Below are 19,973 nucleotides of genomic sequence, written 5' to 3'. Positions count from 1 at the left end.
ACTTGTCTTCTCTGTGTTGTATAGCCCTTCCCTTTCTCCCACCCACCCATGCATGCTAATCTTAATACCCCCCTTCTTCTCCCCCGCCCTTATCCCTCCCTACCCACCCATCCTCCCCAGTCCCTTTCCCTTTGGTACCTGTTAGTCCATTCTTGGGTTCTGTGATTCCGCTGCTGTTTTGTTCCTTCAGTTTTTCCTTTGTTCTTACACTCCACAGATGAGTGAAATCATTTGGTATTACTCTTTCTCCGCTTGGCTTATTTCACTGAGCATAATACCCTCCAGCTCCATCCATGTTGCTGCAAATTGTAGGATTTGCCCTCTTCTTATGGCTGAGTAGTATTCCATTGTGTATATGTACCACATCTTCTTTATCCATTCATCTATTGATGGACATTTAGGTTGCTTCCAATTCTTGGCTATTGTAAATAGTGCTGCGATAAACATGGGGGTGCATCTGTCTTTCTCAAACTTGATTGCTGCGTTCCTAGGGTAAATTCCTAGGAGTGGAATTCCTGGGTCAAATGGTAAGTCTGTTTTGAGCATTTTGATGTACCTCCATACTGCTTTCCACAATGGTTGAACTAATTTACATTCCCAGCAGCAGTGTAGGAGGGTTCCCCTTTCTCCACAGCCTCGCCAACATTTGTTGTTGTTTGTCTTTTGGATGGCAGCCATCCTTACTGGTGTGAGGTGATACCTCATTGTAGTTTTAATTTGCATTTCTCTGATAATCAGCAATGTGGAGCATCTTTTCATGTGTCTGTTGGCCATCTGTATTTCTTTTTTGGAGAACTGTCTGTTCAGTTCCTCTGCCCATTTTTTAATTGGGTTATTTGTTTTTGTTTGTTGAGGCGTGTGAACTCTTTATATATTCTGGATGTCAAGCCTTTATCGGATGTGTCATTTTCAAATATATTCTCCCCTACTGTAGGGTTCCTTTTTGTTCTATTAATGGTGTTTTTTGCTGTACAGAAGCTTTTCAGCTTAATACAGTCCCACTTGTTCATTTTTGCTGTTGTTTTCCTTGCCCGGGGAGATATGTTCAAGAAGAGGTCACTCATGTTTATGTCTAAGAGGTTTTTGCCTATGTTTTTTTCCAAGAGTTTAATGGTTTCATGACTTACATTCATGTCTTTGATCCATTTTGAGTTTACTTTTGTATATGGGGTTAGACAATGGTCCAGTTTCATTCTCCTACATGTAGCTGTCCAGTTTTGCCAGCACCATCTGTTGAAGAGCCTGTCATTTCGCCATTGTATTGTCCATGGCTCCTTTATCAAATATTAATTGACCATATATGTCTGGTTTAATGTCTGGATTCTCTAGTCTGTTCCATTGGTCTGTGGCTCTGTTCTTGTGCCAGTACCAAATTGTCTTGATTACTATGGCTTCATAGTAGAGCTTGAAGTTGGGGAGTGAGATTCCCCCCTACTTTATTCTTCTTTCTCAGGATTGCTTAGGCTATTCGGGGTCTTTGGTGTTTCCATATGAATTTTTGAATTATTTGTTCCAGTTCATTGAAGAATGTTGCTGGTAGTTTCATAGGGATCACATCAAATCTGTATATTGTTTTGGGCAGGATGGCCATTTTGATGATATTAATTCTTCCTAGCCATGAGCATGGGATGAGTTTCCATTTGTTAGTGTCCCCTTTAATTTCTCTTAAGAGTGACTTGTAGTTTTCAGGGTATAGGTCTTTCACTTCTTTGGTTAGGTTTATTCCTAGGTATTTTATTCTTTTTGATGCAATTGTGAATGGAATTGTTTTCCTGATTTCTCTTTCTATTGGTTCATTGTTAGTGTATAGGAAAGCTACAGATTTCTGTCTGTTAATTTTGTATCGTGCATCTTTACTGTATTCTGATATCAGTTCTAGTAGTTTTGGAGTGGAGTCTTTAGGGTTTTTTATGTACAATATCATATCATCTGCAAATAGTGACAGTTTAACTTCTTCCTTACCAATCTGGATTCCTTGTATTTCTTTGTTTTGTCTGATTGCCGTGGCTAGGACCTCTAGTGCTATGTTAAATAACAGTGGGGAAAGTGGGCATCCCTGTCTAGTTCCCGATCTCAGAGGAAATGCTTTCAGCTTCTCGCTGTTCAGTATAATGTTGGCTGTGGGTTTATCATATATGGCCTTTATTATGTTGAGGTACTTGCCCTCTATTCCCATTTTGCTGAGAGTTTTTATCATGAATGGATGTTGAACTTTGTCAGATGCTTTTTCAGCATCTATGGAGATGATCATGTGGTTTTTGTCTTTCTTTTTGTTGATGTGGTGGATGCTGTTGATGGACTTTCAAATGTTGTACCATCCTTGCATCTCTGGGATGAATCCCACTTGTCATGGTGTACGATCCTTTTGATGTATTTTTAAATTTGGTTTGCTAATATTTTATTGAGTATTTTTGCATCTACATTCATCAGGGATATTGGTCTGTAGTTTTCTTTTTTGGTGGTGTCTTTGCCTGGTTTTGGTATTAGGGTGATGTTAGCTTCATAGAATGAGTTTGGGAGTATCCCCTCCTCTTCTATTTTTTGGAAAACTTTAAGGAGAATGGGTATTATGTCTTCCCTGTATGTCTGATAAAATTCTGAGGTAAATCCATCTGGCCCGGGGGTTTTGTTCTTTGTTAGTTTGTTGATTACCGCTTCAATTTCGTTGCTGGTAATTGGTCTGTTTAGATTTTCTGTTTCTTTTTGGGTCAGTCTTGGAAGGTTGTATTTTTCTAGGAAGTTGTCCATTTCTCCTAGGTTTCCCAGCCTGTTAACATATAGGTTTTCATTGTACTGTCTAATAATTCTTTGTATTTCTGTGGGGTCCGTCATGATTTTTCCTTTCTCGTTTCTGATGCTGTTGATTTGTGTTGACTCTCTTTTCCTCTTAAAAAGTCTGGCTACAGGCTTATCTGTTTTGTTTATTTTCTCAAAGAACCAGCTCTTGGTTTCATTGATTTTTTCTATTGTTTTATTCTTGTCAATTTTATTTATTACTCCTCTGATCTTTATTATGTCCCTCCTTCTGCTGACCTTAGGCCTCATTTGTTCTTCTTTTTCCAATTTCGATAATTGTGACATTGGACCATTCATTTGGGATTGATCTTCCTTCTTTAAATATGCCTGGATTGCTATATACTTTCCTCTTAAGACTGCTTTTTCTGTGTCCCACAGTAGTTGGGGCTTTGTGTTGTTGTTGTCGTTTGTTTCCATATATTGCTGGATCTCCATTTTGATTTGGTCATTGATCCATTGATTATTTGGGAGCGTGTTGTTAGGCCTCCATGTGTTTGTGAGCCTTTTTGCTTTCTTTGTGCAGTTTATTTCTAGTTTAATGCCTTTGTGGTCTGAAAAGTTGGTTGGTAGGATTTCAATCTTTCGGAATTTACTGAGGCTCTTTTTGTGGCCTAGTATGTGGTCTATTCTGGAGAATGTTCCATGTGCACTTGAGAAGAATGTGTATCTTCTTGTTTCTGGATGTAGATTTCTGTAGATGTCTATTAAGTCCATCTGTTCTAGTGTGTTGTTCAGTGCCTCTGTGTCCTTACTTATTTTCTGTGTGGTGGATGGATCTGTCCTTTGGAGTGAGTGGTGTGTTGAAGTCTCCTAGAATGAATGCATTGCATTCTATTTCCTCCTTTAGTTCTGTTAGTATTTGTTTCAGGTATGTTGGTGCTCCTGTATTGGGTGCATATATATTTATAATGGTTATATCCTCTTGTTGGACTGTGCCCTTTATTATTATGTAATGTCCTTCCTTATCTTTTGTTACTGTCTTTATTTTGAAGTCTGTTTTGTCTGATACCAGAATTGCAACACGTGCTTTCTTCTCTCTGTTGTTTGCATGAAATTTCTTTTTTCATCCCTTGACTTTAAGTCTGTGCATGTCTTTGGGTTTGAGGTGAATCTCTTGTAAGCAGCATATGAATGGATCTTGCTTTTTTATCCATTCTATTACTCTGTGTCTTTTGATTGGTGCATTCAGTCTATTTATTTTTAGGGTGATTATTGAAAGGTGTGTACTTATTGCCATTGCAGGCTTTAAGTTTGTGGTTACCAAAGGTTCAGGGTTAGCTTCTTTACTATCTTACTGTCTACCTTAACTCGCTTGTTGAGCTATTATAAACACAGTCTAGTGATTCTTTATTTCTCTCCCTTCGTATTCCTCCTCCTCCCTTCTTCATATGTTGGGGCGTTTTTTTCTGTGCTCTTTTTAGGAATGCTCCCATTTAGAGCAGTCCGTGTAGGATGCCCTGTAGAGGTGGGTTGTGGGAGGCAAATTCCCTCAACTTTTCCTTGTCTGGGAATTGTTTAATTCCTCCTTCATATTTTAATGATATTCGTGCTGGATACAATAGTCTTGGTTCGAGGCCCTTCTGTTTCATTGCATTAAGTAGGGTTTCTGTTGAGAAGTCTGATGATAGCCTGATGGGTTTTCCTTTGTAGGTAACCTTTTTTTTCTCTCTGCTTGCCTTTAATATTTTGTCCTTGTCTTTGATCTTTGCTATTTTAATTATTATGTGTCTTGGTGTTGTCCTCCTTGGATCCCTTGTCATGGGAGTTCTGTGTACCTCTGTGGTCTGAGAGGCCATTTCTTCTCCTAGTTTGGGGAAGTTTTCAACAATTATTTCTTCAAAGACACTCTCTATCCCTTTTTCTCTGTCTTCTTCTTCTGGTACCCCTATAATGCGGATATTGTTCTGTTTCATTTAGTCACTCAGCTCTCTTAGCATTCTTTCATTCCTGGAGATCCTTTTATCTCTCTCTGCATCAGCTTTTCTGCGTTCCTGTTCTCTGTTTTCTTGTCCATTAATGGTCTCTTGCATCTTGTCCATTGTGTTTTGAAGTCCTTCCAGAGCTTGTTTTATTTCTGTATTCTCCCTCCTTATTTCTTGCATGTTTCTCTGCAAGTCCATCAGCATGGTTATGACTTTTGTTTTGAATTCTTTTTCAGGAAGACTGGTTAAATCTATCTCCCCAGGTTCCTTCTCAGGGGAAGATGTAGCAGATGCCGAAGCTGTCTGGGTTAGTCTTGTCTGGATCATATTGTTTTGCCTTTTTATGTTGACAGGTGCTATTGACTGTCAGCTGGGAGGGCCAAACTTTTCACTTACTACTGGCCTTTCTTTACTGGGACAACTGCGACCCCTAGTGGCTTGTGTTGGGTAATTACATGTAGACTGGGTCTTTGTGTCTTGCCTGGCGGATATGAAGGAAGCTCCCTTTCTGAGGGCGGGGCCTGCCTTTGGCTGCTTCTCTGCTTTTGCAGTGCCCGGAGGGGTAATGGACTGGGGGTCTGTTTGGCTGTTTACCTCTGTGAGGGGTCTCAGAGCTGTTGCCCTGGTGGCTAGTGCTCCCAGTTTTTCCTGTAGTTTCTAGCCACTGGGCTGTGACCTGTGTTGTTTCCATCCAGCTGTTATGTCCCTGTCCCTTTAAGATTTTCAAAAAGCACTTGCTTTTCTTTGTCACAGGGGCATCAGCTTCGGAACCGGCTCAGAGGTCTTGCTGCCCTGTTTCCCTAGTTTCCAGCCCTCCACGCATGCACTGTGTCTGCACTCTGGTGCGGGTGGCTGGGGCTGGGTGTTTAGCAGTCCTGGGCTCCCTCTCCCTCCTGCTGGGACCTGGGGGAAGGCGTGCTCGGGTCCTGCTGGTCCGGGGGTTGTATCTTACCCCTTTCACCAGGCGCTGGGCTCTCGCATGTGTGGATGTAGTCTGGCTGTTGTCCTGTGTCTTCTGGTCTCTCTTTTAGGATTAGTTGTATTTGTTGTATTTTCAAAAATATATATGTTTTTGGGAGGAGATTCCCACCTTCCTACTCACCCCGCCATGTTGGCTCCGCCCCTCCGCTAGCTACTTCTTAAGAAGTATTTTAATAATATATGGACTTTCCCCAAATAATGTATGTAGTTTTGCTCAATTTAATGTATATTTGTCATATGCTATGTTTGTGATAGACATATATATTAGTAACACAGTCCCCGTCTTCAAATTTGTGATTTTGGGTGTAGTTTGAAAGGTTACTAAGGTAGATGTACACAGAGGTGTCCTGTGAGGTAAATCACTAGTGTTCTTGGGAGAGCCGGACCGTGAATGCTGCCGAGAGCCAGCCCTCTCCTCCTGCCCTCGTACCTGGCTTTCAGGTGTCACAGGATATCCTTGTGTTGTCGGCTGCCTCAGATTCTACTAGGGAATGGTTGCTTGAATGTATTTAAGCAAATGGAGGAATAAGGTGTCAGGGCGTCAAAGTAAGGTAAAGCCTAGCTAACTGGGGGGATTAGGGAGAGGCAGCAGTATGAGTTGTGTCTTGAGGGGAGGATAGAATGCTTGCCAATTTGGGGAAGGAAGTCAGAGGTGAGAGAGCAGGGGTCACCTTCACAGAGTGTCGAGTGGCCTGGCATGACGGGCCTTGAGGAGCTATGAGGAAGCAAGCTGGAAAAATAAGATTAATTGACAGAAATATGTTTATCTGACATGTTTGTAAACAGCTTTCAGAAAACTCTCCACTTCTAATTTTTACAAGAGTGGTTTTCCTAGGCTCTTCAGTGTTTCAGCTCTGATTATATACCTAATCCAGGCAAAAATGAACTGGTGAGGATGTCTGAAAATTTCCCAAACGTTTCATGCTTTTGTTAGTATTTATTTGCTCATTCTTCTCCTGTTGATTTTATTCATTTCTCTTTATGCTCTGCTTGCTTCCTTACCTACTTTTTCCACGTGAGTGATGAAGCTCTGAGGACTTTTCACACCACTTTCTTACAATGCCAAAGTATTTGTAAACCCCATCACTAATGCCCTTGCCAAAGGGACTTTCCCGAACTTTCTCCTGAGTTCATGACTGTTCTCTCTCTTTCAGTGCTGGCATTTCACCAGTGGAATATCAATCTGTGGTCTGATTGTGCGTGAAGGTCATGCTGATTAGTAATAGTTACTAGGCATCTGCTAATACATTTGTTAGCCAGTGATTGTGAGGTTTCTCCGGCTAACTTTTCAAATGCATTTGGCTACTAAACAAGAAAACATATCCAAAATTTAATTCGTTTGCAATGATATTTGTAGCTAATTAAAATCATGTCCTTAATGATTCTATATAATTATTGACATATGTTCTTAATTAATGAAACGCAGGTGTATGATTTTACAATTACTTATTATATGTATTTATAAGCATTTGATTAAAAAAAAAGGTAAAGGCCAGCTTTGATGTTTCATTTGCTTTTCATTAGCTTTATATTCAGATATAAAATGGTAAAATGGCTATAAATTGCCTTGCCAAAGTTGCTTCCCTATTTGATCTTCTTAGCAGTCACAGTAGGCTGCTGAACTTGCTGTTCCTCAGGTTGAATTGCTCTGTAGGAGGAAATCTTGTTTCAGATTTTGAGTAAGAAGTAAAATATATGTATTTTTGGCTTTTTTGAATGTCAGTTTTGCACTTTCAGAAATATGCTAGCTTAACGGTCTGCTTGTCTGCATCATTTTCTCCTGGAATGACAACTTGTTTTCCTGATTGGGTTGTGTTAAAATCTTTAAAGGCTACATTCACTAAACCATATGTCCAATGTTTGGCCAGCCAACAGCTGTGCAGTCATTTTAACAGACTGTAAGTTAGCAATTCTGCTATTACCACAGATAGGTTACTGTTAAGGCTACATTAAGATATCCTCAGTTTGGAGTCTATTTCATTTCTAAGTTGTTCTGGGGTGTGCTGAGGTATACTTTGCACTATCTTTTAAAATGGATTTTACTCAGAAAGCAATAGCCTCAATAAATTAAATGAAGACATGCTTAATATAGTTAAATTGTTTTAATAGAGTTTTATCTAAACTTTTCTTGAGTGTTTACCATATTCTCAGCTTTGTGCTAGGTATCCTGCATAGATAACTTGAAGTTATAATTACTAGTAATGACATCTGGGTAGAAGATGGACAAAGGAAAAAATTGTAGGGTGGCAGAAGCAGGAACAAGTGTCTTCAGGGTTTCATTAGAACAGTGTGTTCACGGTCTCTCTGTTGTTGGCAGTGTTGTCACGTTTTCAGTGTTAAGATTTTGAAGACTTCTCTTGATGCTGCTGATTCTCTGGGGGAGGGAATGACTACCTGAAATAGTGAGAAAATTGAGAATCCAGGGGAGAAATTCAGGGCAGACCAGTGCTAATGAACTAAGCAGCCACAGGCTGCTTCATTTTTAGCTTTGCGGAATTGTGTTTTAAGTTTTCTTGACAAATCTCCAACTGTTGTAGGGAACAAAGCCCTTTTGTTTTGTGGTACGGGACACAGAGAGCAGTTACAGTCCCAGTCTTCCTTTGGCTTGGCTTTCTCTGGGGCCATTTGTTGCCTCTAATGTCCTGGTGCTGCACCTGCCTACAGCCAGAATCCTGAGGCAGGTCTTAGTGGCACAAAGTTGAAGAAGTAGATCTGGAAAATGCAGCCTTACATGATCTTTCCTGGCTTTGATAAATTAACCTTTCATACTGAAAAGTTGTTAAGATCCTTTAAAATTTTTTCAAGTGGCAGAATACACTTTTCTTCGAAGAAAACTTGAAACTGTAAAAATCATATTCTTCTTAAAAAAGAATTCTAAAGTATTATTAGTGTTTATATATATATAGTTACTTATTTTAAAAAGGTTATTGGCTATCTCCACCAAAAGGCACTATATTAGTTTTTACTTAAGTAAGTCAAAGTGCTAAATTTGGCTAGAAACATTTCCCGGCAGTTTTATATTTTGTGCCTAAATGGATGAAAATAAAATGCCTGTTAAAATTGACAAAAATTAGTATTTAATCAGAATATCGAATTGAATCACAAAGAATAGAAAGAGTGACACTCTTCAATTTTGTAGATTTGTTAATGATATTATTATAATGTTAACAAAATGTTAACTTCCAAAATAGGAAAGAAGCCATCTTCAGAAATTTGTAAAATGGTGAATGATAAAAAGCACATACCAAGTTGAATTTATATTATAGCTTATCAAACCATTGGTCTATATTTGTAGACTCAATCTGTAATGATATATACTAATTCTTTGAGTTTGTGGCCTTGAAAATATCCTTTTCTAAATTTGGGCATTTTTCAGAACTTTGGTGTAATTTGATTTTATGTATTGTAATACTTCTCAGATAATTTGAGTTGTTTTTAAGAAACAAAAATGAAATTTAGGTGCTTTTCAAACGCAATGAAGTGATCACTATAAAATGCTTAGTTCAAAGCCTAGCACACAGCAGCTCATGTGACCATCAGTTATTCGTGATTATGATCATTATTTCTGACTCCTCTCTTCTTGTCACACTCTCTCTCACTCGTTTATGTATGGTGAAAATTTCCATAAACTCAGTGTTACTACTTTTCATTACCCTCTAGCTCTTCTAGTTTTAGAAATTTCTGAAATTTTTTTCTGTAACTGTCAGCATAAACTCCAGATCCAAGAACACATGTTTACATAACACACACACAGAGGTGTTGAAGAATGTCACCTTCCTCACACTAGTAGGTTATTTCCCATTTTGTCTAGGATCCGACAGTTTGAGAGTTAAGAGATGGGCTGGCTGTGACCCTGACGTGCAGCAGATCATACAGGGACTGGGACAGGAAAGCTGACTCCCTTTGTTCCCAGTGTACCTATTTGCTGCTGGAATTTGGGGCCTCAGAATTCCTTTGTATCTGAAATTAGCCCTAAGATACCATAAAAAACATTCCTATATTTTTTAAAGGAGATTGTGATGGCAACATAACATATTTTTGTTACTTTCAGCATTATCTCAAGGACTTTGTTTTTATTTATTTTAGACTTAATTGAGAATGTTTTCAGTAATAAAAGAATACATTTTGCATCAAGTAAAAAACGGAAGTCCTTTCCCCACAATTCTTTCACTGTCACTCCTTAGGAGAAACATGTTTTGGTGGTTTGAATGAATTTATCTATCTGCACATACTGGCTCAGTATATGTAGCTTAGCCATGCTGATTGGTATCTCCACTGATGTGGCTGAGGTTTCTCATAAAAATGAGGTTATATTGTTCTGCAATTTGTTTATTTTACCAGTTAATTTATCACAACATCTTTCATGGCCCATGTCTTCTTCATGGTGGCATAATACTTGCCTGTATTGATTCTTCTTGGTTTATTTAACATTTCTCTTGCTGAAGGTACTCAAGTCTCTATATTTCATCTGCTTACATATCATGTTGCATGAACTCCAGGGACTGGAAGCTTTTGTTCTGGCTACACCTGTGCTTAGTTTTGCCACTATATTCTGTAGGCTATAGGAAGATTAGGCCGTCTGCGCTGGCTGCTTATTCACCTTCTGGAATAATTCTAAAGGTTGTCATTTGATCTTGGATAAGCCTGAGCCCAGATAAAAAAAAAATACCAATTCTGTTCTGTGGGGTTTTAAGGTAATATCAGCATTTTTATAGGCCTTTCTTATTTCTACCTGCTAGACACTTAAGATGTACCATCTAGCTGGGATGAATTTTGGCTATGTCCTCCTTAGATACTTATACATAGGCAAAATTCTGGGATTCAGAGCTATGAGAAAGATCTGGTTATCAAATCTTTTTTTTAAATTAGTGATCCTTTAAGTCAGGACATCTTTTTAAAGAATACTGTGAAAATACATTGTTTTTTTCATGATTGGAATACTTTTGTCTCTTTATATTTATAATCAGGTGCATTAAAACTTAATTTGTGACTTTCATAAATGGCATAATTAATCACAGTCATAAAATCCAAATAACCAATACTCCAAGATTACCATTTTGCTGGGGTGGGGATGGTATTCATTAAGGTGTTCATAAAAAATTGTATGTTTTTAAGTCACTATTTACTCAGGAGGTACAGTAATTTATTTTTGTCATGGCTACTGGCCTTATCTTGGAGATTAACATCTGCTGGCTGAAGCTGCTGCATAATTTTAAAATTCTAAACTCTAATATTCTAGAATGAAGGAAACCTTATATATGCATATTTCTGCTTGGAAGATATTATTTCATATTCATGAAATGATAATGTAGAATTTAAGGAAGATGATATCAAATTATTAGAATGTAGAAGAGAAATTATACTTCTCTTTGGTAATATGGTAATTATTTAACATGTTTTAAGCAATAACTTGCTGTTGATTTTAATACTTTTTACCTTCCAGTACAGCTGGCATCCTGCTGTGATGTCATAGCTATACTTGTTGATTTATTGTTGTACAGAGTATGTCATGCACAGTGTGAACAGCCTCACTGACCCAGTATTGAGAATACATCTTTGTTGTTTATGACATATTCTACGTTAATATGGAATTGAGGTCACTGACCAGGTTTTAATGAAATGAATGAAGAAGGTTGTAACTCTTTACTTTTGCAATGATTTCTTCCTGCTAGGTTTCTTTGAATATCTTGTATCTTGAGCTTTTCTGCCACAGCTTTTACATGTTATTTTTGTGTTTTCTTTCTCCATAAAACAATATTTTCTAAGACTATTTATATGTAAATATACCCCAAAATGAGCAAAAAGCACTTTCATTCTTAAAGGAATATGCAGAAAAAAAGATACTGAGATACGAAAATGTGAAATATAGTAATTCAGTTTATAACAAAAATATTTTATAATGGAAGTCATTTTTAATGGCATACATAGAATTAGGAATATCATTTTCCTTTTGTTTTAGGATTATAAACTATATTGAAAAATTTAACAGTACAAAAATCAAATTACTGTCCAGTTGAAATGGAGTTTTAAACTTGGCATAAAATTGTACTGGATTTAAATAATCTGTTTTTATTACTTCATCAAAACTACCACAGTATATTTGAAAATATGTATTCTCTTCAACATCAGGTTTTCCTTTTTTTTTCAGTCTGTGATCAAAACAGGACGACTGCTCATCAGTCACGAGGCTCCCTTGACTGGTGGCTTTGCATCGGAGATCAGCTCAACAGTTCAGGTACAGTAACTTTCTGAAACTGATTTTAACATTTGCGCAATTGCATGTGTCTATTCCAAGAAAAAAAATTATTTATCACAATATATAAAAGTATGCACTTTTAGGAATGCACTTTTTCCATTTGATTCCACATCATTGTCCTTTAGTTAATTGTCTCATTAAATCTAGCAAAGAGGTCTTTAATAATGAAAGCAGAAAATTCCTTTGTAGGAAGAAGAAAGTTTGAAAATGAGTTTAACAAATTAATGTTAGTTATATTGGCAAGGATAACAGGAAATGAGAACTCTTTTAAATTTGAATGATGTTTCTCTTTTGATAAAATTATTATGAAATGTGTTGATTAAAGAATTGATTTTAGATTTTAACAGCCTTTCATGTAGAAAAAATGAATCTGTCAAAAGTCAGTAATTTAAATTCAATAATTTCAAAATCAATAATTCATTACTTTAATAATCATATTATGTTATCCTATTGTCAACACTTTAGAAATGATTTAGAAACATTTCTTTTTAAAAAGTGGTCAGTTAGGATGTTGCATGGAAAAAAATCCTATATACTTTTGGAGGATTTTTACTTAAAACTTTTATTCATATTTATACCACAGTTATGAATAAGATGATTTAAATGATTATCATTTTTCCTAATTTTTTAAATAAAAAAATAACTGTTTTAAATGTATATGTATTTTAAATTCATAATATCTTTGCAGTTTGCAAACATTTTACTTTGCTTTCCTGGTATCAAGATTATCCTATTGTTGAAATACATATAAGTTGAGAATGCCTTTAAGAGTATGTGGTTTAGAAACGATATAAAATTGTGATATATGAGTAACGGTCCATTTTTATTTTTAATCTTTTAGACAGTAAATCATGATTTCTACCTGTAAAATACCTTAAATGCCAATTAACAACATTGTAAGTATATTAAAATTAGATGGCATATTTAAGCATAATTGCTTTTAAAGCTAGATCAAATAACCATAATATGGTAAAAAATAAAATTATACTCTTGTTTTTACATATGTACATATTGTCACTAACAGGAATAGCAAATAGTTGAGTTTTTAGATTTGTTGTTTTCCTATTTATTATAAAAATTAAAATTTGAAACATCCTTATCGTTATATAACATGAGTACCTGGCATTGTGCATTTTATTCATTGAGTAGCATAATCTAATAACTTTGTAATGGAGAAAAAATGGGGGTTTCAAAAATGAATCACTCTAATACCAAGGTGCTTTTTTAAGTCAGAGCAAAATTGGGATTTTCTTATTCTTATTAATATACAGTTTACTAAACCATCTGAAATGACAGTAACTGTTTCCAGGGGAACCTTTATCTGACAGCCTCGTTTCATTTTGCCCACTGAATGCCATCCTATTGTTATCTCAGAAATTTCATTTGCATTTAAAACAAGTAGAACATAGAATTAGAAATTGTAACTCCTCTTATGAATCCACTTTCTCCAAGTGTGCTTTTTAAATCTGGTATCCATAAATTATTGGTAAACTACAGTAGAATGTAATATATTTTTCAGACTGGTAAATAATTAGATTATCTAATGTAGCATCTATTAATCTTGAATACTATGTGGATTTGTTTCAACAGAAAAGTGTCTCTGAGGTTACACTTGTGAATTCCAGTTTGAGGAACATGGTATATTACAAGTTAAACTCTGTCACCATAGAAAGCTAACACCAACACGATAATAAACACTGTATCAAAATCAGATCCTAAAATTAAGTGGTAATAAGTGGAGGTAAAAGTTGTGAATGAGATTATACAGAATATAATTATATTTATGTTATAAATGAAGACACCAAAATAAGACACCAGACACGTTATAACTCTCACAAGATTCCCAAGAATATGCCTGTAGATGCTCAGGTGTCTGCAGCCTGTAGTCTGAGAAACCCTAACCTAAACCAACTGTATTCCTTTTACAGATGAGTATGTGTATCTTCCACAGTCTTGCGACTAACCTGGTTTGAAAAAGACAGTGGACAATCTGGGGCTAGGACAGGAGTCTTGAATAAATGTGTGTGTGCATATGCATTCAGAATTGTCCCTACCACCAAAAGGAAGATAGACATTTTGGATTCATTATTAAATGTTCACTGTTTTCCATGTTAAAATCATTTGACCAGCTAACCACAAAATGAATTTAGATAATAATGTAAAATTTGTATAGGGATCTGCACTTGATATTTTGGAGAATTAGATTTTGGGTTTATTCATATGAGGGTGAACTTGAAAATGTTTACAGTTGTTTTTGCTTAATTCAGATATTTCATTTGCACAGATAGAAAGTGTGGAAAGTGAATTTTAAGGAAATATAATTGACCCTGATCCCCAAATGTTTGTCTGCTGTGACTTTAATGTGTCGATAAGGAAGGGGGAAAAAAGGCTAGAAGCCTTGAAATATTGTTTTTCTTTTTGGTAATAGTGTTTACATATAATTTAGAGTAACCTGAATAATAAAATCTACTTTTCAGTAATTGCTTTATGTATTTATACAACTAAATGCAATATACTCTATGGAGCATCTTTATGGAAGGCCTCATTCCTTATTACAAGTGAAACCTGCGTCATATTACCACTGCTTTTTGGATTGTTTGAACTGAAATCACTTTAAGTATGAAGTGCAGTTGCTTTCACCATTTGGAGTGATTCATATTTCTGTATTTCTTTTTGTTGTGTATATTTTATAAAGTTAAAAAAAATAAAACAGGGTTAAGATATTGAAAGTCAATTTTCTTTAACTGCAGGAAAAAGGTATACAGCTTTTATTGTTACCTTGGAAAATAAATTTGAAATCATGGATGAAAATGATCTATAATTTTGAGCAGTACTGATTAAAATACTGAGTCATTCTTATTGTATCACAAATGTAATTTTCTGTGAAAGAGAGTGCACACACAGATCTGCCCCATGAGCAATGTTCTTAGGGACACGTCTGATGGCTCTTTAAATGCTCATGGTTTGCTCTTACCAGATTGTTCTTAATGTTATAATATTTTAAGAGAATGATTATTAAAAATAAAACTGTTTTGAATACTTTCAAATCTGAGAGCACCCATTTTTTGTTTTCCTTGTAATAATTTTAAATTAATACCCATATTAAATATAAAAAAATATCGAAGAGATTACACAGCACTTTAAGAGTATTCTTTGTTATAGTTGATATTTTTAGATAGAAAAATTGTATCATTCTGTATAAAACTGGGTATCAAATATGAACATTTTTTTTACTAGATATAGTAAGTATTGCTGGCATTACTATTAAGATTATTTTTAGTTATGCAGATAAAATATGAAAGTAATGAATATAAAACATATTCACATTTTATTTATATAACTTTAATTTATGGCACATAACTCTTCCATCATACAAGAATTTCAGTGTTGACATCTTGTTCTGCCTGTTGCCTCTTTTTCATAAAGCCACTTAATTTATTATTTAAAAATTTCATTGTTAACAGTGTTTGATATATATTCAGCTCACAGAAGTGATTAGGAGACTATTTTATATTGTAAACATAAAATTTTTAAACATATAGTTATGAATAGTTTCCTGATAAAATTTACATAAATGCTTACAAAAGTTGAGATCAATGCATTGAACCTAAGCACCGCCTTGCATTCCCATGGGGTTAATTTGGAAGTTAACTGGGAGGTGGAACAAGCTGAGGTCTGGTTTGTTTGGCTCCTCTCTGCCAAGGGATCCCCTGCTTGACCAGCAGAGCCTCACGTCTCTTCGCGTCTAATTTTGCATTCCCGTCTGTTCTCACTTTGGGGTGAGGGAACTTTTCCCTTCTCCCATTTGACACATCCTGAACCTGGGGGTGTCTGGTCTCAGGGAGTTAGCATTCCTTTGTGCACCCTGCTTTGTGGAAGAGTGCAGAGACAGCAGAGCTTTAGGTAGTTCATTGACCTCTCTTTGTAGTTTGAACAAAGATTTTGTTGTTTCAGGAAATAATGTGAATTAATTTTATATGACATTTGTACTCCTCAGCTTTTTGTAACCACCACTTAAAAAAATTTACTGTGAAAAAAAAAAGTGTTAACTTCATCCATTTTCATATTCCCCCAAATTAATTTCTTATATGCTCTAGAATGCAATATTCAAAATAGGCATTATTTATTTAAATATTAAGACCAGATAATTTATGGTGTTTTAGCAGCTTTAAATAGCGTAATCTCTTTGAGCTTTGTAGAAACCAAACTTTATTATTAATTTCTAACATATTTCCATAATGATAAAATAAATTTTGACTCTGATAGGCTTGTGATTTTAAAAAAAAGTTTATTTTTTTTTTGGTTTCAGTGATTAATAAGAGTGCCAAAAATTTTAGGGGCTTGGGGTTGGCTTAAAGATTTGAATTTTTTTTTTAACACATGGAAGCAATAAGTCTGCAATAAAATGTCCAATTGGAGAGGATGGTAAGTTTCCATACCATTGTTCATCCTTTCTGTGCAGTCTCTTTTCCTAGAATAAGAACTCAGAAATCGTGCATACTGACATATATTTGTTAAGATAATCATTTTCTATGATTTGAGAAGATTTTTATAGGGTTTACATGAATCATTATGCACAAGGAAACCTTCATAATTTTCAAGTAAAGGAATTTTGCTTCTCTCAGTGTCTCATATTAGGATTATACAGAAGGACTTTTTTCTTACAAACTTATCACTACCAAATTTATAAGCACTCTGTTTAAAATATGAAAAAGAGGGAAAAAGGTCCTAAATGTTTTTCAATTTTAGGCATCATGGAAAATATGTTTAATTATAATTACTATGTTGATAAATAATAGTCACCAGAGAAAACTATCACAGGAGTGATAGGACAAATAGTTTACTGCATTTTGTAGTCTTAATTTTCTTTTTGCACCAGTGATGCAAAATAACAATGAGGAAAAGTGAACTTACATACTAAAATCTATTTAAGTGAAGCAGAGCATCAGAAAGCCTGTTTAATACAGAGTGTTCAGATATAGGATACCACTATTTAAATAAAATTTTGCTCTGAAGCCTGCTGAGTGTTCATGTTCAGTAAACAGTTTCTGTGGCTGTAGATACGAACCAAAGACTAAATCTTTCCAAGGATGCACCGTGGATTCGGCTGCAGCATCACTGTAGTTAAATCTGTGTTACGTCCTCCGCTTTTCCCGGACCATACCTCGTCTCCTTCCATGTCTTTTTCCTTTGCTCTTTAGTATAAATGTGGCCAAACTTCTACCATCACCCCTCTTCTAATCTTCATTCTTTCTTGGGCAGTCTCAATCATTTGCATAGTTATCCTTCAGCCTTTCGAATTTGAAATCAAGATTTGCTCTGCCTGCTCAGCATTAGGCTCAAAATTTCAGCTTCATGCTGACTTTTGTAGTGATAAGAAATTTGTACAATAAAATGGTTCATGTGGAAGGATCCTAACATAAAACAGAAAAGGTGGACATCAGGACATGGATGTCTGCCAGTTCCTGGTAATCAGCTTATCTCAGAATGAACTCTGTTTCTCCTCGACACTTTCTGGGCTTTTTAAATTGTCTTCTTATCTATCTCTGCCCCTCAGCCTGTCACGTCTTACCACATTATTCTCTACTATTTTCTTAAAAAATGCATCAAATTTCTTCCATCCTCTGTTTGAAAACTTCCAATAGATCTTCTTTCGCTATAGAAATATCTAGATACTTCAAGATCCTGCCAAAATCAATGTTTCCAGTGTCATTTCTCACATTCTTTTATCATTACAGTATGTTGATCACACTAGCCTACTGGCCATTTTCTTTCTTTTTTTTTTTATTTTGCCATTGTTAATGTACAATTACATGAGCAACATTATGGTTACTAGACTCCCCCCATTATCAAGTCCCCATCACATACCCCCTTACAGTCACTGTCCATCAGTGTAGTAAGATGCTATGGAGTCACTACTTGTCTTCACTGTGTTATACTGCCTACTGGCCATTTTCTGCATGATAATTTTTGCGACCACCCTTTGAGTACTCTGGGCCCAGCCTTAGTTTGGGCTTTTCATTCAAGAAAGGAATCCTTGTTTTAGACACTTAGGAGTTCAGTAGAAGAAATTAGACTAAACAGATAATTATACTATGGTGTACTGAAATTTACTATACTAAGATAGAGAAAATTCAGAGGACTATGGGATTATAAATTTGTCCATCACCTATCCCACATGTAAGCTAAGTTAACTCTTGGAGGATGAGTAAGACCCTGAGAGTGAAGGTGAGTGGGGATTTCAGGCAAAAGGAATGATGTGAATGAGGAGGCAGGAAAATATTTGTTATTCTAGGGATTAAATTGGTTTTAGTGTGGTTGAAGAGGAGCATGTGAGGCTGTAGCACTAGGTAAGGACCAATAAGGAAGTTGGAATGAGACCCTAAAGAATCTTACATGTAATACCAAGGGATTTTAGTGTGAAAGAAATGGATATGACAGTGTGCAGCCAGCTCATGTAGCTACAAATTCCAGTTCTCCCATATTGTATTTAAAATAAGCGTTATAGAGTTCTTGGCAAATAAGAAGTATAGATCATCCTTGATTTATAATGGAGTTATGTTCTGATAAACCCATCATAAATTGAAAATATTGCAAATCAATAATGTATTTAATACAGCTAACCTGTTGAACACAGTTTAGCTTAGCCTACCTTAAATGTGCTCAGAGCACTTAGATCAGCCTACAGTTGGGCAAAATAAGATAAAAACACAATAAAACATGAAACTTATTTTGTAATGCGGTGTTGAATATCTCATGTAATTTATTGACTACTGTACTGAAAATGAGAAATGGAATGGTTGTATGGCTACAGAATGGTTGTATCAGTTGTTTACCCTTGTGATTGCGTTGCTGACAAGGAGCTATGGCTTGCCGCCCTGCCGGCATCCTGAGCAAGTGTCTTACCCCCTATCAAGAGGGTGAAGTACTGCATAGGGCTAGTGTGGGAAAAAAGTCTGAATTTGAAGTACAGTTTCTACTGAATGGTTTTGCACCATCATAAAGTTGAAAATTTTAAGTCAAGCTATTTTCAGTCAGAAACTGTAGTAGGAAAACAATAGTCACAATTATTATTACTTAAGATAAAAAGGTATAGTTAAAAGGATTTTAAGCAAGAGAAAATAGAAGGATTTACAATTTAGAAAAAAACTCTTTGGCACTTACGTTGAAGATGCATTGGAAGGGGTGAAGCAGGATGTCACAAAGATTAATGAAGAAACTATTTCCATAACTTAGGTTAGAGATTTGAGGGTCTTCTAAACCAAGGAGATGGGAATGTGGCTGGAGTGAAAGGTGAATTTTTGAGAGACTGTAAGAGGGAGGATCTGAAAGAAAAGTTGGTGGCTGATTGGATAGGAGTTGGGTAGGGACTAAAGTGGATGACAGACATTAGAAATCAAGAGTAAGGCTTTGCTTGGTTTCTAAATTGGGTGATTTTGTAAAGGCAGTGCAGCTGCATTGAGCTGGGAATACCACTGGAAAACAGGTTTAAGCACATCTTTTGTAAGATGATTTCATTTTGGACTTGTAGTATTTGAGACAGGGATGAAAATGTGTGTCTGCAGCTCAGGAGAGGATCTAAGGTGTAGGAAAAGATTAGATTCATCAGTTTTATAGTGATGGCCAAGGTCATGGGCATGAGTGTGATCACACAGGAAAGGACTCTTGAGAAAGGCTTGTTCTAAAGAAGAAGCCCTCAGATATACCATCATTTAAAAGAAAGAGAGGAAGAAGAGCTGTAAAGGATGGTGAGATGCAGTGGCCAGAGAGAAAGAAGCAAGCAGGAGGGAGCTGTAGAAGACCAGAAGGGAGAGCCTCCCCACAGACTGTAGGGCCGGCTTTACCAAGTGCTTCCAGAGTTTGTCAGCCGTGGTAGCACCTGCAATGGAGCAACTGGAAGACATAGGCGACTTTGGTGAAAGCATAGTTGTGGCCAGGATGAGAACCACAGTACATCTGGGCTGGTGAGTGAATGAGATGTGAAGACCTGAAACAAGGAAACATGATTTCAAGACATC

At 36.1% G+C, this 19,973-nt stretch overlaps 1 protein-coding gene across 9 annotated transcripts in view; it reads left to right on the top strand.

Moving 5' to 3' along the window:
- The window catches only part of BCKDHB (branched chain keto acid dehydrogenase E1 subunit beta), a 355,238-nt gene that overhangs the window by 272,142 nt on the left and 63,123 nt on the right, over window positions 1-19,973 (top strand). For 8 of the 9 annotated variants that reach the window (XR_012124142.1, XR_012124140.1, XR_012124139.1 and 5 more), the window contains one exon: window positions 11,848-11,934. Coding sequence is in view for 4 of the 9 variants with exons in the window: in XM_073219362.1 (XP_073075463.1) it covers window positions 11,848-11,934 (87 nt within the window). In the remaining 5 variants the exon portion in view is untranslated. Of the gene's footprint in view, window positions 1-11,847; window positions 11,935-12,796; window positions 12,852-19,973 lie in introns of all 9 variants that reach the window. The other variant, XM_073219361.1, reaches the window with a different exon arrangement.

Source organism: Manis javanica, chromosome 13 (assembly GCF_040802235.1).
Source record: "Manis javanica isolate MJ-LG chromosome 13, MJ_LKY, whole genome shotgun sequence".
Classification (NCBI taxonomy): domain Eukaryota; kingdom Metazoa; phylum Chordata; class Mammalia; order Pholidota; family Manidae; genus Manis; species Manis javanica.
This window is presented reverse-complemented; position numbering and strand designations above follow the sequence as displayed.